This window comes from Adelges cooleyi, unplaced genomic scaffold, assembly GCF_023614345.1.
Source record: "Adelges cooleyi isolate 19-005CV unplaced genomic scaffold, UGA_ACOO_1.1 ACOO_flye_CR_arks_rails_tigmint_CR_PRNA_23, whole genome shotgun sequence".
NCBI lineage: Eukaryota > Metazoa > Arthropoda > Insecta > Hemiptera > Adelgidae > Adelges > Adelges cooleyi.
The window spans coordinates 18,498,028-18,520,199 of NW_026095893.1; the positions used below are offsets into that span (position 1 = coordinate 18,498,028).

The following is a 22,172-nucleotide window of genomic DNA, read 5'->3' on the forward strand; positions in this document are numbered from 1 at the left end:
ATCATATAATTATATTACATGAATTATAATATATTTTTCTAACCAATAGTACGAGTATAGGCCGTGTCGCTTAGACCCTTTTGCTGTGTTACCATCGATATACGATTTCATTGAAATAATAAAGAGTCGTTGTCGTCATGCAAACGTTTTGGCCAGAACATATTACAGTTAACACTATACTATCGTCACAAATGGCAAGGAGAATATAGATAAAAAATAATCACTATTCAGGAGACAACAGGCTAAATCATGTTGTTTAATAATAGCCGTTAGGCTTTAATTAGACTGTGGTTTTTATTTTTACCATATTGTACATAACGATTTGAAGCATTTTTTAAAAGAAATATGTTGAAGCGCTCCTAATAATTAAATATATTATTGCAACTCTGATGTAGATAATAATAGACAATAAGGACAAATAAATCGCCTTTAGATTATAAATATCCTTGTATAAAAATTTTAATGTATGATGTTTGGTACACACATTCCTTCTTTACTAACAGGGCAGCATAGGATCTTAGTACCTGAACTTACATTTTTCATAATAAATTGACAATATTCATATTACACTATTAATTTAGAGACCCTACGCGGCGAAAAAAATAAGTTGCACATGTAGGGCCTAAAGACCTTACGTGGCGTTACTGACATAATACACCGTAGGGTCCATAAACCCTACATGGAGTCAAGATATTAGTTATTTTTTTTTGGCGCTTGAGCTAGAGCAAGAGCTGGAGCTGGAGATGAAGCTTAAGCTAGAGCTGGAGTTAGAGCTGGAGATGGAGCTAGAGCTAGAGCTGGAGATGAAGCTTAAGCTAGAGTTGGAGTTAGAGCTGGAGGTGGAGCTAGAGCTGGAGCTGGAGATGAAGCTTAAGCTAGAGCTGGAGTTAGAGCAGGAGATGGAGCTAGAGCTAGAGTTAGAGCTAGAGATGGAGCTAGAGCTGGAGCTGGAGCTAGAGCTAGAGCTGGAACTGAAGCTCGAGCTGGAGATGGAGCTAGACCTTGAGCTGGAGCTGGAGCTGGAGATGAAGCTTAAGCTAGAGCTGGAGATGGAGCTAGAGCTGGAGCTGGAGCTAGAGTTAGAGCTGGAACTGAAGCTCGAGCTGGAGATGGATTTAGACCTGGAGCTGGAGCTGAATGTAGAGCTAGAGCTGGAACTGAAGCTGGAGCTGGAGCTGGAGCTAGAGCTGGAGATGGAACTGGAGCTGCAGTTGGAGATAGAGATGAAGATAGAGTTGGACAAAATTGTGACATGAAACGTCCAAGCAAACTTTGGAATACTCCTAGCACAGCTTCAAAAATGGAAATAAGACTTTTAACAATATATAAATATAATTGTTTTTATTTCAACCTTCGATTTTTGACAGGATTCTAACATCCCAAAAAATGTATGTAGGTTACACCCGGACCGATTTAGGAACGAGTTTGCACTCACAAAATTCTAAATAGTAGATAAATAAGTTAAGCAGGACATGGACATGACGTATAGTAAGTCCAAAAATAAATTAAAGAAAAATTAATGGCATATACTTGAGTTGATTCAGATAATAAGTAAAATTGTATTATTAAAATTGCTTCAAATCCAACCCGCGTAATATGGAATATATATATATATATATATATATATATCATCTGTTTAAGTAAGGATTCCATAACGGTAACCATTTTTAAAAATTAACTTCCGAATGTATGAAATACAATTTTGCCCATTATAAGATGACTACGTCATAATTTCGGTGGCTGTTTTGATTAAAAAAAATAAGAAGTTTGATAGTAATATTGTACTTCAAGTATAACGCGTTCATCGGTTTTAAATATACACTGTAAGTCGTAAAAAATATTTTTTTAATTTTACTTTGCTTACTCACACACTATGAGTTATAATATACTTTCAACAATGATATATTACCTGATTTAATTTAGTTATTAAATTTTGATACGCAGTTGCGACGATTTGTACAGTTTTATTTTACATCAAGGGAAAACGTTTTACATTGGTGGTTTGAAAACAAAAAATTCCAAAAGTGTTAACAGCTTGAATAATTCTATTGGAATTTTGTCTATACTTAACTGTTTTGATGGTAGTTTTTGGACTTAGAAGGTAAATTTAATAAGTATCTACAAAAAAAAAAAAAAAAAAAAATACAACACGTTGTTCTTAGATAACAATTCTTAGATTATTTTAACGAATAGTTTTCTTTATTTACTTTACGAAATTTTACACGGAGATTGCGAGGTTTTTTTGTTGGGATTATTTTTTATTTTGTGTAATATATGTTGCTTTTTTTTAATACGATAATTTTTATACCATCAAAGAATAATGCGTTTTGTAGGTATCAACCGAGTAAATTATTTAACTTAAAAAAATTTGGAAACCATATTTATATGTTTTGTTATTTATACAGCTGAAGAAGAATACTGTATTTACAAACACTTATCCGTAACATACTTATTATATTTTTAATAAAATGTAATCAATTTCTTTATATAACTAAGTTATCTTACCACATTTTGATAAAACTGGAGATAATGCTAAATGTCTAAAAACGATTTGATGCCAATAATTATGTTATCTCGTTAAGAAGAATGTTTTTTTGTCTTTCCATAAATTAACAATTGCACTAAAATTATGGGGCATCACTGGTTTTTCATTGTTGGATATTTCTCTAATCTCTTAGTCCTACACTCAGATAATATAGTTAAGAGCCCAGCAATTATTATAATGAGATATAGTCCCTAATCCGGTTATATAAGATGTTCCAAGAATTATTTTTTAAAAGAAACTTTTTCCACGGAAAAACATTGTACCATGGATATGGTTTAAATAAAATTCCAGTGTGATGGTTTTAGATGTTGGTAACAAATTATTTAGGTACATTAACTCAACTTATTATAAAACACTTATCTATATTAGGATGTATACTTTTTACGTTTTTTTGTATTAAACGAAGTAAAGAAAATAAATTAAATATTATTTCAAATATTTGACAAGTCTCTTTAAACTAAAAGTAATGAAACGTATCCTTACTGTCGTTAAGTTTAACCGTGAAGAACGTTTTAACAATATTTGAATATATTTGTTTTTATGTCAAGATATTTTGTCATGATTTAAAGATCCTTGGCACGAGTTAGCACTCATAATACATAAGTATTAAATGTAATTAAAATCGTGCGTAAAACTTTTTATTATGAAATAAATTATTTAAGTTAAGTTTATTTATAAATATGGCACCTAGGTACACATCTTCATAAATTGACACACGCTTCAAGCATGAAAATAAGACACTTTTCCGTGTATTTTATATCTGTGCACGACCGTATCGAGTGAAATTTAGTTAAATTAAAAAAAAACCTAACCTTACCTAACAGAGGAAAATGTTTGCGTGTGACGCGATCTAGCGGTTGTGTTGCGAATGAAATAACTGATAAATAATTTTTAATGTCTTAGCCATAGATTAGAAATTAGATAAGATAAGACATTAGAGTTAGAAAATATACATATCCATGTGCCCATGTATCCGCCTATATTGTGGATACTAACAATTTTTTTTTTTTATAAAATTTATAGACAGATAGCTGACCTTAACTAATGTACAGGGAGTACATTATGGTAGCTACGGTTCGGTATTGAGTTTTTATATAACATAACATTATTGTGAATGTGACTGTGAGATTATATTGTCGTTGAGTTTAATCGCGAAGAACAAACATTTAAATATATTTGTTTTTATTTCTTTTGCCAGGATTCAAAATTATAAAAATAATGGCAAACAAATGACTGCAGGTTGATGCAGAGAACGAGTACATTGTATTTTTAAAAATGCTTCAAATCCAACATGTGTAATATGGAAAATATATAATGTACTCGTATCTGTTTAAATCAATACACAAGCAACAAATGTGATTAAAATCGTGAGTAAAGCGGTTTATTGTAAAATACATTAAAAAAAATTTACGGATTGGATTTTAGTGAACAACTCAAATAGTATTTAAGTATAATAACAGTAATATTATATAGTTTGAGACGACTTATACAATTAATTCCACGTTAAAATTAGCATATTTGACTTTTAAGTGGTTCTATAGTATAATCTATGTCATCGTTGCTCACTTGATACCAAATGCCATCAATTTCTCTGTAAACATGTTTTTCTGGTGTTGATCTTGTATTTATTATGGTACAAGTGTTTTTATCTTCATCTTTCAGGCAAAATAATTCTTGTGTTGGACATTTTGTACACAAGAACAATGATAAAAGTCTACACATTATTTTTACTGAAACTTGATACAAATTTCTATCTAAAAAAATAAAAATAATTGAGCTTAATAATTTCTACTTGTTTATGGTGCATGACAAATCTACTTTACTTGTCATAAAGTCATAAATAACGATACATGGGGTCTTTATTATACAGCAGAAGTAGGTGGTGTCAGGGTACCTCACTTACTACTCGCAGACATGGTATTTGTAGAAAATATGTGTCAATAATGACTAGATATTATTAAAGTACAAATTTTTATCCTAGCTATCACTAATTATTAGGTTAATGGTTTAAAATTAAAACTACTGATTAACTTGATGTATTGTAGTAATAATAACGTGCAATATAATTGTAGCAAATTTCTTTGCGATGAAATGAAGAATAAGTTTAAAATATTTTCATTCCAATATAAAACATTTTAGGGTAGTACTAAATACTAGTTTATCAATACATTACTAAATTTTATATCCAAAGACCTAAATTAGTTCAATAATAGTTGTTTTTAAGGTTTTAAGTCATGACAACTCTATATGAAAACTTACCTGATGCACGGATGATTCTTTGCCTTGAATCCACTGTTGGAGCACGTCTTCTTTCTTCTAAAAGTTTGGTCAAATTTTCAAAATCTGCAAATAATAATAAATAACCGTATTGATAATAAATATAAAAAATAGCAAATTGACTAGTTTGTCGTCATATGTCTCATAATACTTCTTAAGTGATCCACTTATTTTATAGGCTTTAATCAGTTATTGCATTTTTTTTCGGTAGTAAATTGTATAAAAACAATTTGATCTCTATTTTTCACAAACATTTATATTTATAATTGCCTCTCAAATTATTTATTTTTAAATTAACTTTTAATACTTAATTGGTAACATATATATCTATTAACTTTTTATGTTAACAATAATTTACTGAAAATGTTGACTGGTCCCTTAAATTGAATGAAATACCTTATTAGTTTTTCGCCATATTTTATCATCTTTGCTGGGATATTGTCTGAACCGGGCGCTTTCCAATTCTGGAGGCTAGCTATTATACTATCAGTTTCTTCCTGCGTTATACTCCTTTACTTCAGCTCTTTGATACATCGTCTTCTCCACTGGATATAGTGGTATTATGTCCTATTGAGTAATTCAATGAAATATTCACTCCATCTTTCAGCCTTTTTTTTCGGGTTCCATGAGAATCGACACCTTAGTATTTGTTTTATACCTTTTAGGTTTGGGTTATATTGTTGATGTTTCTTGACAATACAGAAAAAATTCCTTGTGTTGCCACAATTCTAGTCATGTGTGCTTTTACTTCCTATTATTGGAAGGAAATGCGTTTCTCTTCCACTTTTTGCGTTCAGATCCCTTAATACTAATCTTATATCGTTAGCCTATCAAACATTCTACCAACGGCTTTTTAGAAAATACCCTTTATTTACAACAAAACCAATGCAAAACAATGTGATATATTTTAGAAGAAAAATAATTTTATAGAAGCACCTTGGTAAAGACACCGATTTACCAAAAAATCAAATAGAAGGCAGAGTACATCAATATTTTTATGGAGACTAATCTTACTTTATAAACGGACGATATATAGATAATTTTATAAAGGACAGATTCTCAGAGTAAAGAGTCGTCCCAATGGGGCAACTTTGATAGAGTTTATTAAAGATGTTATTTATAGTATTTATATAATAATACACAATATTATTATTATTTTAAGAAGTATTACTTCAAACAAATAACTAATCAATTATATAATTTATCTAAAACTGTGATTCATTAGCTAATAAAGTTGTTAATTTGTAGTGAGTATTTTTTTGTCTGTTTTAATTCTGTATGTCTTTTGGCATTCTTTACCTTTGGCCCTGCCTTTTTTGCATCTGCAGTTAATATTTTTTCATTAATGGTCGCTTCCTTTTTATGATTTTGACCAGTTGGTTTAATTAGTTATTTTCTTTTTTATTGTTGCAATATGGGTTTCACGCGTTGCTGATTTTCCAACCGTCTTCTCTGTTAGAGTTTTATGGCCATTTTCCGATTTCTATGGCCTCTTCAAACATTTTTTTTCCAAAGTTATCCTCTTTATCAAATATCTTAACTTTGTCAAACTGGATGGAATGCCCTTTATTCATTGCGTGTTCGGCTAGAGCAGATTTTTCTTTCCTATTATAATCAACATCTTTTTCATGTTCCTTTATTCGTATCTCTATTGCCCTCCAGTTTGCCCATTGTACGACTTGCCGCTTGTGCATGGAATTTTATATACCCCCGGTGTTTACATATCCGGGGATTTTGTCTTTTGGGCTTCGGAATAGGGATCCAACAGTCATATTTGGTTTAAATACAATTTTTTATCTTTTATTTGTCTCATAATTCTAGAGATGCGGTCTGCCACCCGACGTATGTATGGCAATAACAATATTCCTTTCTTTTCACCTTCAAATTCCACAGTGGAATTACCTGTTTCGTGTATTTTTTCAGCTCTTTTTAATGCTTTATTAATGTTGTTAAATGTATTTAATTCTTCTTCACCATAGTGCCACTGTACAAAAGTGTCATCCTCATTTTTTAAAGACTGTTCTTCAAGCCGTTCCATAAAAATATTAACTGCAGATGCAGAAAAGGCAGGTCCAAATGTGAAGAATGCCAAAAAAAAACATAGAATTAAAACAGAAAAAACATGACTCGTCGTGACATGTTATGACACGATAGAATGCGCTCGACTCCCATTGATCGAGATAACACGGTTCCAAGGACACGGGACGCATAATGTCGTCAAGGACAGTCGTGACAACCCTCAAGACGGACTCTACAAAGTGTCCAAAATGTCGGTTAACAATGACACGGATGTATCTAAAAATCATCCACGTGATATTCCAAATCGTGAAAGTCTCAACAGATTCATAAGTATATGTTGTTTAAACAGGTTAAAAAAACCTATTTTTTTATTTTATTTAAAACCCAATACAACTCTATATAAATATTTACCTATTGCCTTGCAAATTATATTTTTCAAAGCTTTTCCAACAAGACATCTTCTCTCGTCTCCACGCTGTGTAAAATCTAATTTCGTAAAATCTGCAACAAATCATTTAGTGAATGTTGTTAAAAAAAATAGTTTTTTTTTAAAAAAAAAAAAGGTGATACACAATTTGATTAGTCAATAGTTCAATAAACTGTATATAATATAATACATTTTTTTATAATCAACAGTGACAAGAACTTCTGAAAACTACCCCTGCCATTTAATGCTCAGTTCTACTATGCACTAAGAGTTTTCATCAAGATAAATGCATAGCTTCACTTAAAACTTTTCGATTTTAGTGATGCCAGTAACTTAATTTAAAAATTATATATATTTTACTGTTCAATTTATTCAAATATATTTTTGTTCAGATATCGTTATAAGTGGTTAAATTGATTAAAGAGATGTATAAATAACAGGGGGTAACACATCATCAACGCAATGATTCGACCATCACAAAATATTACCCTGTATTAAGAATTTCCTGTCGAGTCATAAGTATTCTTTAACCTAGAATCGTCTAGTCAAGAAATGCTTGTATTTGTAATTTTGCAATGTGGTCCCAATTCTTTTAAAATTTGACTAAAAATCACACACTCCAACTAAAAGTTTATTTCATTTGAGTTATTTATAGGCCCTGATATTTTAGAAAAAAAGCCTTAAAGCTATTTCGGTTTTCGAAAAATGTGTCATTACTTTCGGATGGAATCTCAGGAACTTTAATTTCTAAAACATATAATACATCAAATAACAAATCATTATAAATACAGTTAATGCAATTCGGTTTTATCAAATACATTCTCTAAAACTGAGAATAATTAGAAAACCAATATATTAAATAATTTCTAAAGTCAACGTCTGAATATTAACGTTTTAATTTATATTTTGAATATCAAAAATATTAAAAATCATAAATACTGCTTAATTTGATGTTTTGAAAATTGCTTTGTTAAAAATTTCAAATTTCATATTTACTTAATTCATCTATTATTTCTTGTTTCAAAATGTCTTCAAGTTCTAAAGATGCTAAAAATAAAAAAAATGTTGATTTATATTGTATATATTTCATATGACTGAAACTAATATGCATTATACAGAATGTTTCTCGCAATAAATTTATTAGTAATACATATGTGTAAAGTATTTAAAATCTGAAATATAAATGATGAAATATGATTACCATCTATGACGCCAAGGAATGGAAATTCTGAAATTAAAACAATTATATTGGGAACTTAAAAAACGTTAAACAACCGAGTGGAAATATTTCCATAAAATGCATGACAAATAATTACCCGGTACAACGATCATATGATTCATAAAGTTGAGATTCATTCGATCTGAAATTAACATTAGATTAATAATATTGGATTTTATTTTCTATTCTGTTATAAACAGAAAGACGAAGTTCAAAGTAGAAGAAAATATCTGTACGATTTCATTTAAAATTGTTCATAACAATTTATGATTTATATTACTGATACATTTGCATTTGTATTATTCTAATTTGTACAATACTTTTGAATATTCTCTTCTACTAGAAAGCATTATCTTGTTTTTTTATAATTATTACTAAGTACCAGACAAATGTTTATCTTTAAAAACAATTTTTTTAACTACATGCTCCAATCCATCTGGAATAAACAAATAAAGATTTTAGCCAGAATAAAAAAAAATAGTATAAATGTATATTATTATTTAAGATAAAAATAACCATGATCTAAGCAGTGACCATTTTCTAAGTGTGTGTATAAATATAAATGGTTTAACTTTCATAACTTAAATATTCGCACAGTATACAGTACACTGGTTAGGTTAACTGTAATTTTTTTTTTTGCAAATTCCTGGGCAATTAGGAAAACATTAAAATAATTACCTATTTATTGAAAGTGTATTTGAAAAAAATCTTACTTGCTATAAAGTTATCTTCTACAGTACAATTATTCATTTTATAAGCAATCTCTATTAATGCGTCTGTAACACATCATATAAACAAATATGAATAAAATGGGTAACATTTTAAAATGTTAAATGCTATTTATAAAATAAAATTGTTACTGACTTGTAATGACAATCTCGCTCAAATACTCCACTGTAAAAAAAAAAGAAGAGAAATATTGAATTTTTTTAAATCGTACTTAAGTATGTTGTTGTTAAAATGAAATAATTACTTTGGTTGTTTGTGGACACATTTGCCAAGACAAATAACATTAATAAACAGAAAAGTTTCATTTTTATCTGCGAAAAATATATAATAAACATAAAATCAACGCTTATTATAGTCATGGTCGTCACCAGAGATGGGACAGCTTTGGCGTTACAACGCGTGTGCCCGTGTCCTGAGGCACAGCTTTCTCTTTTTACTCCGAAAATATGTAAGCAATCAAGTTTTACCAAGACATGTTTTATTATTAAAAGTAAAAAAACTGAAATTATGTTTTTTTTCAGATGTAAAAAAAAAAAATGTAATACTAAAAAAACGTAGAAATTAGGCTAACTTGACTGACTGACTAACTAACTGACTAACTTGACTCGATGACCATTTTTGAATAACAACTTTCGATTTCATTTGGATGAGTTTTAGATGTATCCACGTTAAAATTTGTTGAACACTTTTCAATATCTATGACCGCTTTATACATTATTTTCCCGAAATTAGCCTCTTTGTTTGGTGTTTTCACTTTGTCAAACTGGATGGTCGGTTCCCATTGGTCGAGAATCGCGGTCTCGAGGACAAGACACGTATGAATAGCGAAATAAAATTCAGTCAAATGCAATTTCAATCCACGAAAGCTTTAACGCATTTCTGATTTTCGATTTCATAAAATCAAATTTTGTTTTATGCCCATCATAATTAACGGACTACATCACAATTTTAGTAGCATATTTTGATAAATATGAAAAACTTTTGAAAATGTTATTAATTGACGCTGTTTTAATATGATCAAATAAAAATGCAATTAATAATCATGATTATTGTTCGAGATTTTTACACAATGGTATAAGCTAATCTGTAAACTAAAATTTTAACTCATTAAAAGGGCTGAGTATAGACATGAACCGATATCCAATATCGAACGATATTGATTATACACGTTTACGAGTTTCGGTTTATTCATAGATATATATTAGATTTTTTTTCAAAAAAAGTTTGTTATAATCGGTGTGGAAGAAAAATGCTATGCCTACTTTATAGTTTTAGCGTAGGTAGTAAATTAATTTTTTTAGTGTTTGATAGTTATACTTACTTATTTATTATTGGACCGTTAGAATTTCTGTGACAACAATAGTACCTTGTTCAGTTTGTCAAACTAACTGTTTGAATATGGTTTTCTTATGACTTGTAGCTGTATGTTTTAACTAAAATACTTTTTGCAGTGTACCTATTTTTGTTTACACAACTGGTTCATTTTGTGTTTATAGGACTTATCATACACAGAAATTACTTCGACACTTAATTAAAAGTGCAAAACCACTTGTTCCCCACTATACTGATTTTTTTTTTAAATTTGTTAGATGTTTTCATAGAAATCCATAAATCAATAAAATTAATATTTTTTAATATTAAATATGAAATATTATTTCTATTATACTTCAAATTGCACCAATTTGAATTGATGTACAGCTGAATTCGGGATATTCGAGCAAAGTAAAACCTAAATTTGGGTAGTACTTTGTAGGCCCAGCATAGTAAAACATGACACCAACGTACCATTAGTCTTTGAATTCATAGTCAACCTCAAATGTATTATGTTGTTTAATCGGTATTTTCACCTTTTTTTTTTAACTATTTGCTTGACTATACACTATGCAATTGAATCTTAATTCTTAATTAAACGTTTATAGGACAGTTGTATTCAAAGGATTTGTGTATATTAAATATATTTTTATCTAAAATAATTTTGAAAATACATCATAATTTTTAATTAATACCTTAATCATTTTTAGAAAAACAATCATGCTGATGATTTGCGCAGTGAGAGGGGGTGGTCAAAAAGGCATCTCTCCTCGCAGAGAGCTTAACATCATACTATTTTATGGTTGTATAGGTAAAATAATAACATATAGTTGACACACAATGAATTTATTAACATTTTCATTTTTCTATAAACATTTCACAGGTAAGGTTCAAACATTTTTTTTTCTTTATAATTCATTACAATAAAAATAACAGAAACACACAATCAATTTATTAAAACGTTTAACATTTTACCAGAGTGCAATTATTATATAATAACAAGATTCATAATCATGTTATGATATATCGTGCTAGCAAATAAATAACGTAACAAGGAGTTACACAATTAAGTGATTTATAAGTATTAATAATTTATATAAAATATTACAAACACAGTTTAACAATTCCGTGGCTTAGAGAATGAGTGAAAACTACTGTTTAATAAAAAAAAAAATAGTATAGCTGTAAAAAGTTAGCTTCTAAATTATGAAGGAAATGTTTATTTATCAGCTTTTGATACCTTTATGTATGTATGTTTAAATTTAATCTATTAAAACAAAAATAACCCTCACGCCCATTACAGTTTTAAGAATAAACACATTAAAAGCAAGCTTACTGCCTTGATTTTTTTTTTTAAAGACTTAAATTAAATACTTAAAATAGTTTGAAGTTGTCAATGTAGTGAATGAAGATAGAAAGTTGAAGTAATTTATATAGCCCTGAAATATAAAAAAAAAAAAAAAGTTTAATATGCGATAATTATAAAATATGTAAAATTATATAAAACGAAATATCCTTCGGTCGAGGAAGTCGCCGTTCTTCAGGAATAATTATTGTTATAACTTAAAGTGATACAATTACTTAAAAATAAAACGCTTAAGAAGACAGTTATATGCATACAGTATTGTAATTTTTGTACTTCAGTAAGTTTAGGTTTGGTTAGGTAACAAATTTAAATTAAAAAGACACGTTTGAGTCGGAACTTAGTCACAAATTTAGAAAAGTTAAATTAAACAAAAACTTGTTTACTGTTTCTGAGCTAATTGGTTTTCGACATTTGTTTGGTTTGTCAATATACACCTATCAATAAAGTAATATCATAGAGTTCAGTTAAAATAAAATTCTATACAAATTTGGCAATAACTTTACATTTTTGAATCCGAAAATTCGTATAGTGAATCAGATAATTTAATTTGTTATCGCTTTTATTATAAAATGTGTAAAACAAGTAACACAATATCTGTCGCTTTTTGTTTTTTTCTCAAGCCGATAAATTCGTACTTAGGTAACCTTCATATTTTTTAGTTTTATATGAAAACATGTTATTATTTGAACAATTCACGTGCTAAATATTTCTTTGTTCATGTACTACAACTTTAGACCTATAACAGGTATATCTGTCTCTCGAAATTTCAAAACTCAATTCAACCAAAAATATTTTTATCCATACAACGAATTAGAATTATTATAATAGATCTAAAACAATAGATAAACAGTAAAAGTTGTATAATACTCTTCGAAATTTGATTTGTGTTCTTATGCGTCCAATATATTTTCTATTCAATACACACCAGCTGTACCGCTAAATGTTTTAGTCGAGAAGTCATAATGTTTTTACAATAATGTGTTTTTTTTATGTTTGACGTGTTATGACTTTTTTTAACGTTGGTTCTAAATTTGTATGGTATATTCTTTAGATAATGACGTACCTACTATCGATAGACATTGGCAAACCAATAAAATATCAAAAGCCCTTGTCCACCAGAAGGGCTGCAAACATTATCTTTATTCTGAGGTTAAAAATAAAGTGGCATTATCATTTTTGGTTAAAATAATTCCTGAAAAAATTGTAACCTCCCCGCTCATATATGCTCTCCTTTAAGCTCGATATATGCACTGTACTGGCATTTAATTGTTGTATTTACTATATTTTAGATAGCTAATAATATTAACTTTGACAAGCCTAAAATTTATGACAATATTTATTTTTATTTTTATTTATCACATACAAAAGAAACTATAAGTTGATACTATATGTTATAAAGATACAAAAAAATACTTGCCATAAGACGGAACAATTTTAAATACGCCAAAGGATGCTGTTGTAGCGTCCATTATCCTCGCGAAGTGAACAAATTATAATCAAATTTCTCTATAAATTCACTTTTCGACATCAAATCTAGAAATCATTATAAAAGTGTTCACATTACAATTTACCAAACTAAATTATACTGTAACGAGTTGATTGGTTGCAGTTATTATTATCACATTATTAAGTACAATATTTGATCATAACGGGTATTATCAAAAGCCGTCTAAGACTCCTCAAAAATATTGTTAAAAAAAACATTACCTACCGATGATAATTAACGCAAAACATCAAAGTAATTATTAGCACTCATATTTCACATAAATATTATTTTATCATGTCTATTACTAAATTATTATTAACATTTGTCGTACCTGGCGGCAAGTCATTTACTACATCCCGCACCCTATAAATTGTTAGTCCATTGTATTTGGATAAGTTGTCGGCCAAGAAGCGTTCTATGTGAGATCTGTCCACTTTTTCACCGTATTTTATACGAGAAAGTATACCAAGGGGTTTTAAATCTTTAGCCAAATATCTTTGGGCACCAGCATAAATTTCGTCCAACACCTAAAACCATTATATTTTGTTTTAAAATGGAACATGCTTATCCTTGGCCTCTCAGCTCGAATACGATACAAAATAGCGCCACGATAGTAACGCAAAAGTGGCGCGATCTAGCGGTTGCTTTTTTATAAAATATGTATATATGTATATATTTATAAGTGTATAAAATGTCTTGAGGCAAGTCTTTTAGGTTTTTAATCTGGACAATTATTATATCATAATAAATATATTCAGTGCATCAAAAACCTAAATTATTTTATTGTTGTATAAAAAAGTATTCATTACTTATTCACAGCCATATTTTATATAATAGATAATTTTATATAGATTGAAAGGTACAAATCCATATAATAGCATTTTTATAAAATGGGTAACCAAATATTTATCCAAAAAAATTAAAATTGTTTCACAATAAGCACAATTAAATTTATTAAAAATAATTAATTCAGTTGAATGTTGCCAACCAACCGATTAATGCGAAATAATAAAAAACTACTAAAAACCATTGGACGACAGCATAAAATTAAGACTACACTATCATCATATATCGCAAGGAGATTATTGATCGGAAATAATCAATATTCAAGAGCCAGCAGACTTAAGCATGTTTTATTAGTTTAGCTGTAATGCTTTAAGTAGACCGTAACTTTTTTGAATACATAATGTAAAGACTATTCTTACGAAAATAATGTTTCTCAAATTATTGCTACTTCCCTGTATATTATTCACTAGAGTATTTCATTTTTGTAATTCGTTAATGTACTAGATAATTAGATTACATTTTTTAATAAATATTTTTTTCAAGTTATTGCTAATGAGGTAAATACAGACATTATTAATTTTTTTAATACACAATGTGAATGCTACTATTATGTAGAAATAATTTTGTCTCGAATTAGATTTATTAAATTAGCGGTATTTCTTTTTTAATGAGTTATATAGTTCAATAGAATAAATTTAAAATTACCTCATCTCTTTTTATTTCGTCTTTAAATCGCGATTTTGCCAAACACATAACTATAAAACATTAAGAAATGATTTATGTTAAAATTTAACAAATTAAATTATGCTGTAACGAATAACCAGATTGTAATTATTATTATTGCGTTTTTGTGATCAATATTTAGTCATAACGGGTACTATTAAAAGCCACCTAAAAACAACAATGATGTTTTTCCGCTTTGAACGGGCCGGGGGCGAACAATCTTAGGCCACTTACCCGGTTACCAATTGCTTTACACTTACCGATCAGTGCTGTGTGGGTAGTGGGGCAAATAGTCTCACTGGAAGTGTGAGGGATCGCCTACGCAAGACCAGTGAGCTATGTGGTGCAAAAGTGTGTTTAGTGTGTATAGTGTGGATGTGTAGGAAACTTAAAACTATAACTAAAAACTAAATAAATAAAACTCAAACTCGATGATAATAATAATAATAATAATATTCAATAAAATGCTATAATAAATGGTAATAAATAAATAATTAGCCCTTTTGGCTCAAGATACAATTGTGAATAAAATTCACAAACACAAATAAATAATTAGTATAAAAAAAAAAGATTGGTAAACTAAAAGGAATTAATTGCCCTTTTGGCACAATAATAAATTAATCTGGTCTGTGAATAATAATTCACAAACACAAATAAATAATTAATATAGTAATGACTAGATTAAAAGGTAAAGTTAAGTGAGTGCTTAAAGCTTATGACGTTAAAAGTATTTTGATAACTAAGGTGGTTATTAGAACAACAAAAATTATTCACAAATACAAATATTGATTATTGACTAGATTGAACCCTTATGGCTAACTAGCAATATAGATGGTACGATTAACCTTATGTCTATCGCCCTAACTCGTATTTAGTAAATGAGATCAAAATATGTTCCAATAATTCACAGTAGTTAACTAAAATACAAATAAAACAAACTCAATAAAATATGGTATAAATAAAAAGTACTCACAAACCGAAGAACTGCAAACCGCTGGCCAGGGCTGCTACCTAAACCTAAATAATACTAGACACAAAGTAAAGTGAACAACAAAAAAAAAAAAATATTAAAATAGTTTTTTGTCCTTATGACAACTCAATAATGCCCTTATGGCTTAAAAATACAATAATAAACAATCCTTTGTCCTTAAGACAATAATAATAAAAAATCACAGTGCCCTTATGGCTTAAAAATACTATAATAACACTTAAAACTAAAAAACACTGAAGAAAAACACACAAAAAAGTCTAGATTAATATTATATACTTCAAATTCACAAGAATGCAACAAGTGCACTACTAAACTGATAATACGGGCGTGGCACATTTGTTTACATTGTATAACCCGGTGCGTATATGTGTGTGTGTGTGTGTGTGTGTGTGTGTGAACAGCTGACCGGTAGTATTGCCAGTATAGATCGTGCGGACTAGGGCGGAGTGGTGTGGACGGCCGCAACAACCAAGATAAGAGGGCATCTGTATCATTGGCGATAACCGGCATAGAATTGCGCTCCATTACCTGTTATAGCCTCAACACGCTTGTTAAGATTTAAAATAATTTTAAACCATGCTTCGAAAAAATTCATGGGAATTTCGAAAATTAACATTTCAATATGAATTACAGAGAGTCTAAAGAAAACGAGATAAAAGCGGTTTATATTTGTATTAATTGTTCTTCCTAACGATCTGTGTATAATTTTATTAGTTATTCACATAATGTATATTTTACTAAATTATTATTAATCAACGTACCCGTCGGCAAATCTTTAGTTAAATATTTGATATCCTGTTTAGATGGTATATAATTCCATTCAACGCTTTTCTTATGTAAGTAGTGTTCTACTGAGAGCTTGGTAACATATCCTTTATCGTCTTTTTGTACTACATCATACATTTTTTCAAGTTGCTAAAAGAATTTTATTTTTATTTTTAATCACATTACAAATACTACTATCTTAGAAATAATGTGTCTCAAATTATCTCTTGTATATTATTTACTAGGTTATAGATTATTTTATTATTACAATTTGTTTTAATGTATCATATATTTACATATTAAAAAAATACATAATTTAATACATAAGTCCAACCTTTCACCACAAGATATTAGCTTATAGAAGGGTTGCACACATTAAAAATTCCTACTTTTAGTGTATTACTTTTTATCTTTTCATATTTTACTGTAAGTTATGTTATCTACGTACCACGGAAATAATTGCAAATAAATATAATGATAGAAAAAAAAAATTTCAAATTACCTTATTAGTTAAATTCCTTATTATTGTTTTCATTGATTCTTGGAATTCCTCTTTTGACATAGGGATATCTAGAAATCAATTTAAAGTGTTGATATTAAAAATTACCAAACGTATTAACGAATGTACAACGCTGTAACGAATTAACATTTGTTGCATTTATTATTATTGCGTTTTTGTGTACATTTTTTGGCCATATTAGGTATTATTAAAAGCAGTCTAAAAACAACAATGACGTTTTTCTGCTTGTTTAGTTTTTAAACAATTTAAAATCATATTTCAAAAAAAAATTCATTAGAATTTCGAAAATTTACATTTCAATATTATTTATAATTAGTCTAAAAAAACACAAGATAAAAGCGGTTTTTATTTGTATTACTTGTTCTTCCTAACTATATTTACATACGATTTCTGCATAATGTTATTAGTTTTTCACATAATACATATTTTACTAAATTATTATTTATCATCGTACCTGACGGCAAACTTTTAGTTAAATATTCGATTTCCTGTTTAGATATTATATGCTTCCATTCAATGCTTTTCTTATGTAAGTAGTTTTTTACTGAGAGCTTGGTAACACATCCTTTATTATCTTTTTGTACTGCTTCATACATTTTTTCAATTTGCTAAAAAAATTATATTTTTATATTTAATACACATTACAAATACTACTATTTTAGAAATAATTTGTCCCGAATTATCTCTAGTATATTATTTACTAGGTTTATATATTATTTAATTATTATAATTCATTTTAATATATCATATGTTTATATATTAAGAATACATAACTCAAAACATAAGTCCAACTCTCCACCACAAGATATTAGCTTATAGGAGGGTTGCAAACATTAAAAATTCCTACTTTTATTTATTACTTTTTATTTTTTTTATATTATACTGTAAGTTATGTTATCTAAGTACACCGCGTAATTAATTGCAAATATATTATTAAATAAAAAATATAAAAAATAAATTTACCTCTTTAGTTAAATTTTTTATTTTTGCTTGCATTAATTCTTTAAATTCCTCTTTTGACATATGAATATCTAGAAATGATTATAAAGTGTTAATATTAAAAGTTACTAAACTAAATTATGCTGTAACGAATTAACAGGTTGCATTTTTTATTATTGCATTTTTGTGTACAATATTTGGTCATAACAAGTATTATTAAAAGCCGTCTAAAAACAACCATGACGTTTTTCCGATTGTTTAGTTTTTAAATAATTAAAAATCGTATTTCAAAAAAAATTCATAGGAATTTCGAAAATTAACATTTAAATATTATTTAAAATTAGTCTAAAGAAAACAAGATAAAATCTTTTTTTTTTTTTTTTTTTTTATTTTACAAAAGAAATATGCAATCTGTACAATAGGCACAATAAGTATATATGATAAGAGTAGATATAAATTGAATACTTTTTGATTGAAGAAACCACTCATTAGTGACACTTCCAATGATTTTTTTTATTTTTTTATTTTAAACTTATATTTACATTGATTAATTATGTATTAATATTAATTGATATTATTAGATAGAAGATCACGGCACCACTTACGTTTTAAACGTCTGGGTGGGTCTCCAGGTATGGACAAGGTTGAGAGGTTTTTTATAAGGGGATTAGAGTGGGAGAGTAGTTTAATGTGGAATCTTTTATAGTAGGAGATAGCTTCTTCATGGACTGTTTTTAAGTTAAGGTCGTTATGGAGTGTGTAATTAGAGATATAAGGAGGTGCATTTATTAATTTTCTTAAGGCAATATTTTGAAAGCATTGAATTTTATTGGTATTGGATTTTTTAGCATTGCCCCATAGCTGAAGGCCGTAAGTCCATATGGGTTTTAAAAGAGTTTTATAAATAAGAAGTTTTGTATTAATATCTGTAAATTTATTGTTTACGATTAATGATTTGAGTAACCGCAGACGGCTATTTAGAGACAAACGTTTAATTTTAATGTGCTGAGCCCATGTGAGTCGTTTATCTAGTGTGAGACCGAGATACTTGACAGAGGAAGAGGAGGGGATTTGTACTCCGTATAGGGAGACACCAGGACAAGGGAGAAGTCTTAGAGTAAAGGTAGTGTGAACTGATTTTGATTGATTAATTTTAAAACGCCATTTTGTATACCAGTCTTCCATTAAATGAAGATGATTTTGCAAATTGACGGATGCAATCTGTGGGTCAGAGTTACAGGACAAAATGGCTTTGTCATCAGCATAATCTGCAACAATTGTGTTAGGAGTTGTGGGTTGGTCTGAGGTATAGATATTGAATAGGACTGGAGATAGAATACCTCCTTGTGGAACTCCCGCTTTTATAGAGGCTATATCAGATACTGAAGAACCATGACGGATTTGGAAAAAACGATCTGTTAAGTAAGATTTGAAAAACAAGTAATAAGTGGGATGCAAAATTTTTTTTAATTTATAAAGGAGGCCGTCATACCATACCCTATCAAAGGCCTGCGAAATATCAAGAAACACACTTGTGCAGTATAATTTTTTTTCGAGCGAGTACGATATTGCGTCTACTACTCTATGGACTTGATGTATAGTGGAGTGAGAAGCTCTAAAACCGAATTGGGAATTAGGCAGTATTTCATTGACAGAGAGACAGGGAAGTATTCTTTTAATTAATAATTTTTCAAAAATTTTTGCAAAGAACGGTAAAAGACTGATTGGTCTGAAGGATGTTGGCAGATCAGGGGGTTTGTTGGGCTTAGGAACTAATATAATAGTCGAGAATTTCCATAATAGAGGGAAATACGAAAGTCTAATGACTGCATTAAATATATGGGTTAAGTGGATAATAGCTTTTTTTGGAAGGCATTTTGCAACCTCAGCCGTTATTAGGTCAAAACCAGGGGATTTGTTGGAAGGATATCTAGCAATTGTGAATTTTACATCATTTGGTGTGAAGCATTTGACTGGAAGATATAGTGGTAATGGTGCGTCTAGGTATGCCATTACAGAACTAGTCGTTTCAGGTGAGTGTATATTCGGATGAGGTTTAAAAGTATCAGCTAGATGTTCTTTGAATAACTCTGCTTTTTCCAAGTCGGTGATAGCTAGACTGCCGTCAGTTTTTTTAATTGGGAGATTAGCTGTTTTATATCTAAGAGCTTGTTTGGTAGCTCTCCATAGGCTACCATCCTTAGCCGTTAAGTTAGATAAGTAATTTTTATAGGAATTGGTTTTGTGTTGAGCAAGCATTTTTTTAAGTTTATTTGCTAACTTATTATATAAATGTTTATGTGACGGAAGTCTAGTGCGTTGGAATAAAGATCTAGCTCTACGTTTGTCAGATATTAATATTCTTATTTGCTCTGGTAAAACAATTGTTTTGTTTTGGGATAGTGTTATATCATCAGTAGCCGTCCAGGCAGCTATTTGAATGATATTAGTGAGATTATTTACAGCCTTATCTATGTCCTCAGTAGTTTTAAGTTTTGTGCTTAGTTTAATTTTCTGATTAACTAGATTATGAAACATATATCGATCTGTGTTTACTTGAAATAACTTGGGATGACTTTGATGTGTTTGAGGAGTTGAATTAATGGTAAGTAAGACTGATGAATGATCAGAGTTGAGCTCGAGGATATTGTCTATAGTGTAATTTAACTTGTTCGGTAGTTTTGCTACAAAAATGTCAAGTATGTCTGGATTTTTACGAAGGGACGAAGGCCAATATGTTGGACCAGGAGGAGCAAGAATATTTAATTTTTTTAATAATACAAAATCATGTAGAACAAGACCACGGGGGTTATTTGAGCGACAGCCCCAAATTTGGTGTTTGGCATTGAAGTCGCCACCGACAATAAAATTATCTTTGAAAGTGTTAAAATAGTCGTTGAATAACATGTTCGTGACCTTATGTTTGGGAGGAGAGTATAATGCAGCAATAGTATATGATGTATTTTTAAGTTTTAAGGATATGGAACAGGATTGTATATAGTCTTGGGAGTAATTAGGAAGAGGTAGGAATGGAATAGAAGATTTAATAAAAATAGCTACTCCTCCATGAGCAGTATTGTCTGGATGGTTGCATTTTAATAATGTATAACCAGGGATGAAAAAATTTGAGTGTTCCGTAAAATGAGTTTCTGTTATAAGTGCAATGTCTATGCGTTTAGTATGAAGGACAGTTTGTAGTTCATTAATGTGGTTTTTTAAGCCATTAGCATTAAACTGGAGGATTAGTAATGAATTGTTTGTAAAAGAATGACTAGTCATTTTTCTTATCGAGCAAACTGGAGATAACTTTTGTTAGGAGAGTTATAAGGGGATTAATTAGAGACTTAAGGTCTTCAAGGAAAGATGACATGACTTTATTTATATCTAAAGAAGGTGAAGGAATTTGATTATTAATATTATTGGAAGTCGTTTGAGCATATGTCTGTTTTGGAGATGTGTGGTTAATATTAGGGAAATCCTTTAATGAGTGGTTGTCTTGTTGTACATTAAAATTCTTAATATTAAGATTGTCATATAAAAAGTTACTTTTATGTGTAGATTTTTTCCGTTGTTGAATTTCTCTGTATACTGAGCAACCTTTGTAATTGGCTGGGTGGCTACTTGAGCATAGTGCGCATTTTGGAGGTTGATCACGAGGCTTTGAGCAGTTAGACGACATATGGTTGGCTCCACAGCGTACGCATCTCGGCGGGTAACCACAGTAGGCTTTTGTATGCCCATACTCTTGACAATTTATACATTGGCTTATCGTTTTGGGTTTGTACGGTTCTTCAACTTTAATTTTTGTGTGTAATAAAGAGGATAAGTCATAGATTTCTTTCGATTTATCAGTTGGCTCTAAGTCAACAAAAAAGAGTGGTAATGGATTTTTACCAATTTTATGAAGAACGTTGGTTACTTGCCTAACCTCAAAAAGTCGAATTTCGAGCTCATTTTTTATTGTTTCCGCCGAAGTAGTAGGATGTAAATTACGGATCACAACGCGTAAAGGCTTGTCTTCTTTTAACTGGAAGGTGTGAAATTCCGCTTTTTGTTCTTTTAAAAACCG

The 22,172-nt window shown here is 29.3% G+C and overlaps 2 protein-coding genes across 4 annotated transcripts in view; both read right to left on the minus strand.

Annotated features, from left to right (window-relative positions):
* Positions 1-3,904: 3,904 nt before the first annotated feature.
* LOC126835652 (uncharacterized) lies at positions 3,905-10,690 on the minus strand. Its single transcript, XM_050568380.1, has 12 exons — positions 10,538-10,690; positions 9,461-9,527; positions 9,352-9,381; positions 9,201-9,263; positions 8,870-8,923; positions 8,585-8,629; positions 8,470-8,496; positions 8,265-8,315; positions 7,986-8,015; positions 7,253-7,342; positions 4,805-4,888; positions 3,905-4,299 (listed from the first exon to the last, which is right to left on the minus strand). Exons 2-12 carry the CDS (start codon positions 9,519-9,521, stop codon positions 4,055-4,057), a joined length of 780 nt encoding a protein of 259 aa, XP_050424337.1. The 5' UTR covers positions 9,522-9,527; positions 10,538-10,690; the 3' UTR covers positions 3,905-4,054.
* A 970-nt stretch (positions 10,691-11,660) lies between these two features.
* Positions 11,661-22,172, minus strand: part of LOC126835972 (uncharacterized) — a 125,644-nt gene continuing 115,132 nt past the window's right edge. For all 3 annotated transcript variants that reach the window (XM_050568879.1, XM_050568878.1, XM_050568881.1), the window contains exons 7-14: positions 18,128-18,195; positions 17,619-17,772; positions 17,147-17,214; positions 16,641-16,794; positions 14,871-14,920; positions 13,711-13,906; positions 13,311-13,426; positions 11,661-11,966 (exon numbers count right to left, since the gene is read on the minus strand). In XM_050568879.1, the coding sequence (XP_050424836.1) occupies positions 13,362-13,426; positions 13,711-13,906; positions 14,871-14,920; positions 16,641-16,794; positions 17,147-17,214; positions 17,619-17,772; positions 18,128-18,195 (755 nt within the window). In that variant the 3' untranslated portion in view covers positions 11,661-11,966; positions 13,311-13,361. The remainder of the gene's footprint in view (positions 11,967-13,310; positions 13,427-13,710; positions 13,907-14,870; positions 14,921-16,640; positions 16,795-17,146; positions 17,215-17,618; positions 17,773-18,127; positions 18,196-22,172) is intronic.

Bases quoted from the DNA above. Each gene is read 5' to 3' on its own strand.
- LOC126835652 (XM_050568380.1), bottom strand. From the start codon at position 9,521: ATGAAACTTTTCTGTTTATTAATGTTATTTGTCTTGGCAAATGTGTCC. The intron at 9,264-9,351 runs GTCAGTAACAAT...GATGTGTTACAG, and splicing joins GAGCGAGATTGTCATTACAA to ACGCATTAATAGAGATTGCT. The intron at 4,889-7,252 runs GTAAATATTTAT...TATTATTTGCAG, and splicing joins TATAATTTGCAAGGCAATAG to ATTTTGAAAATTTGACCAAA.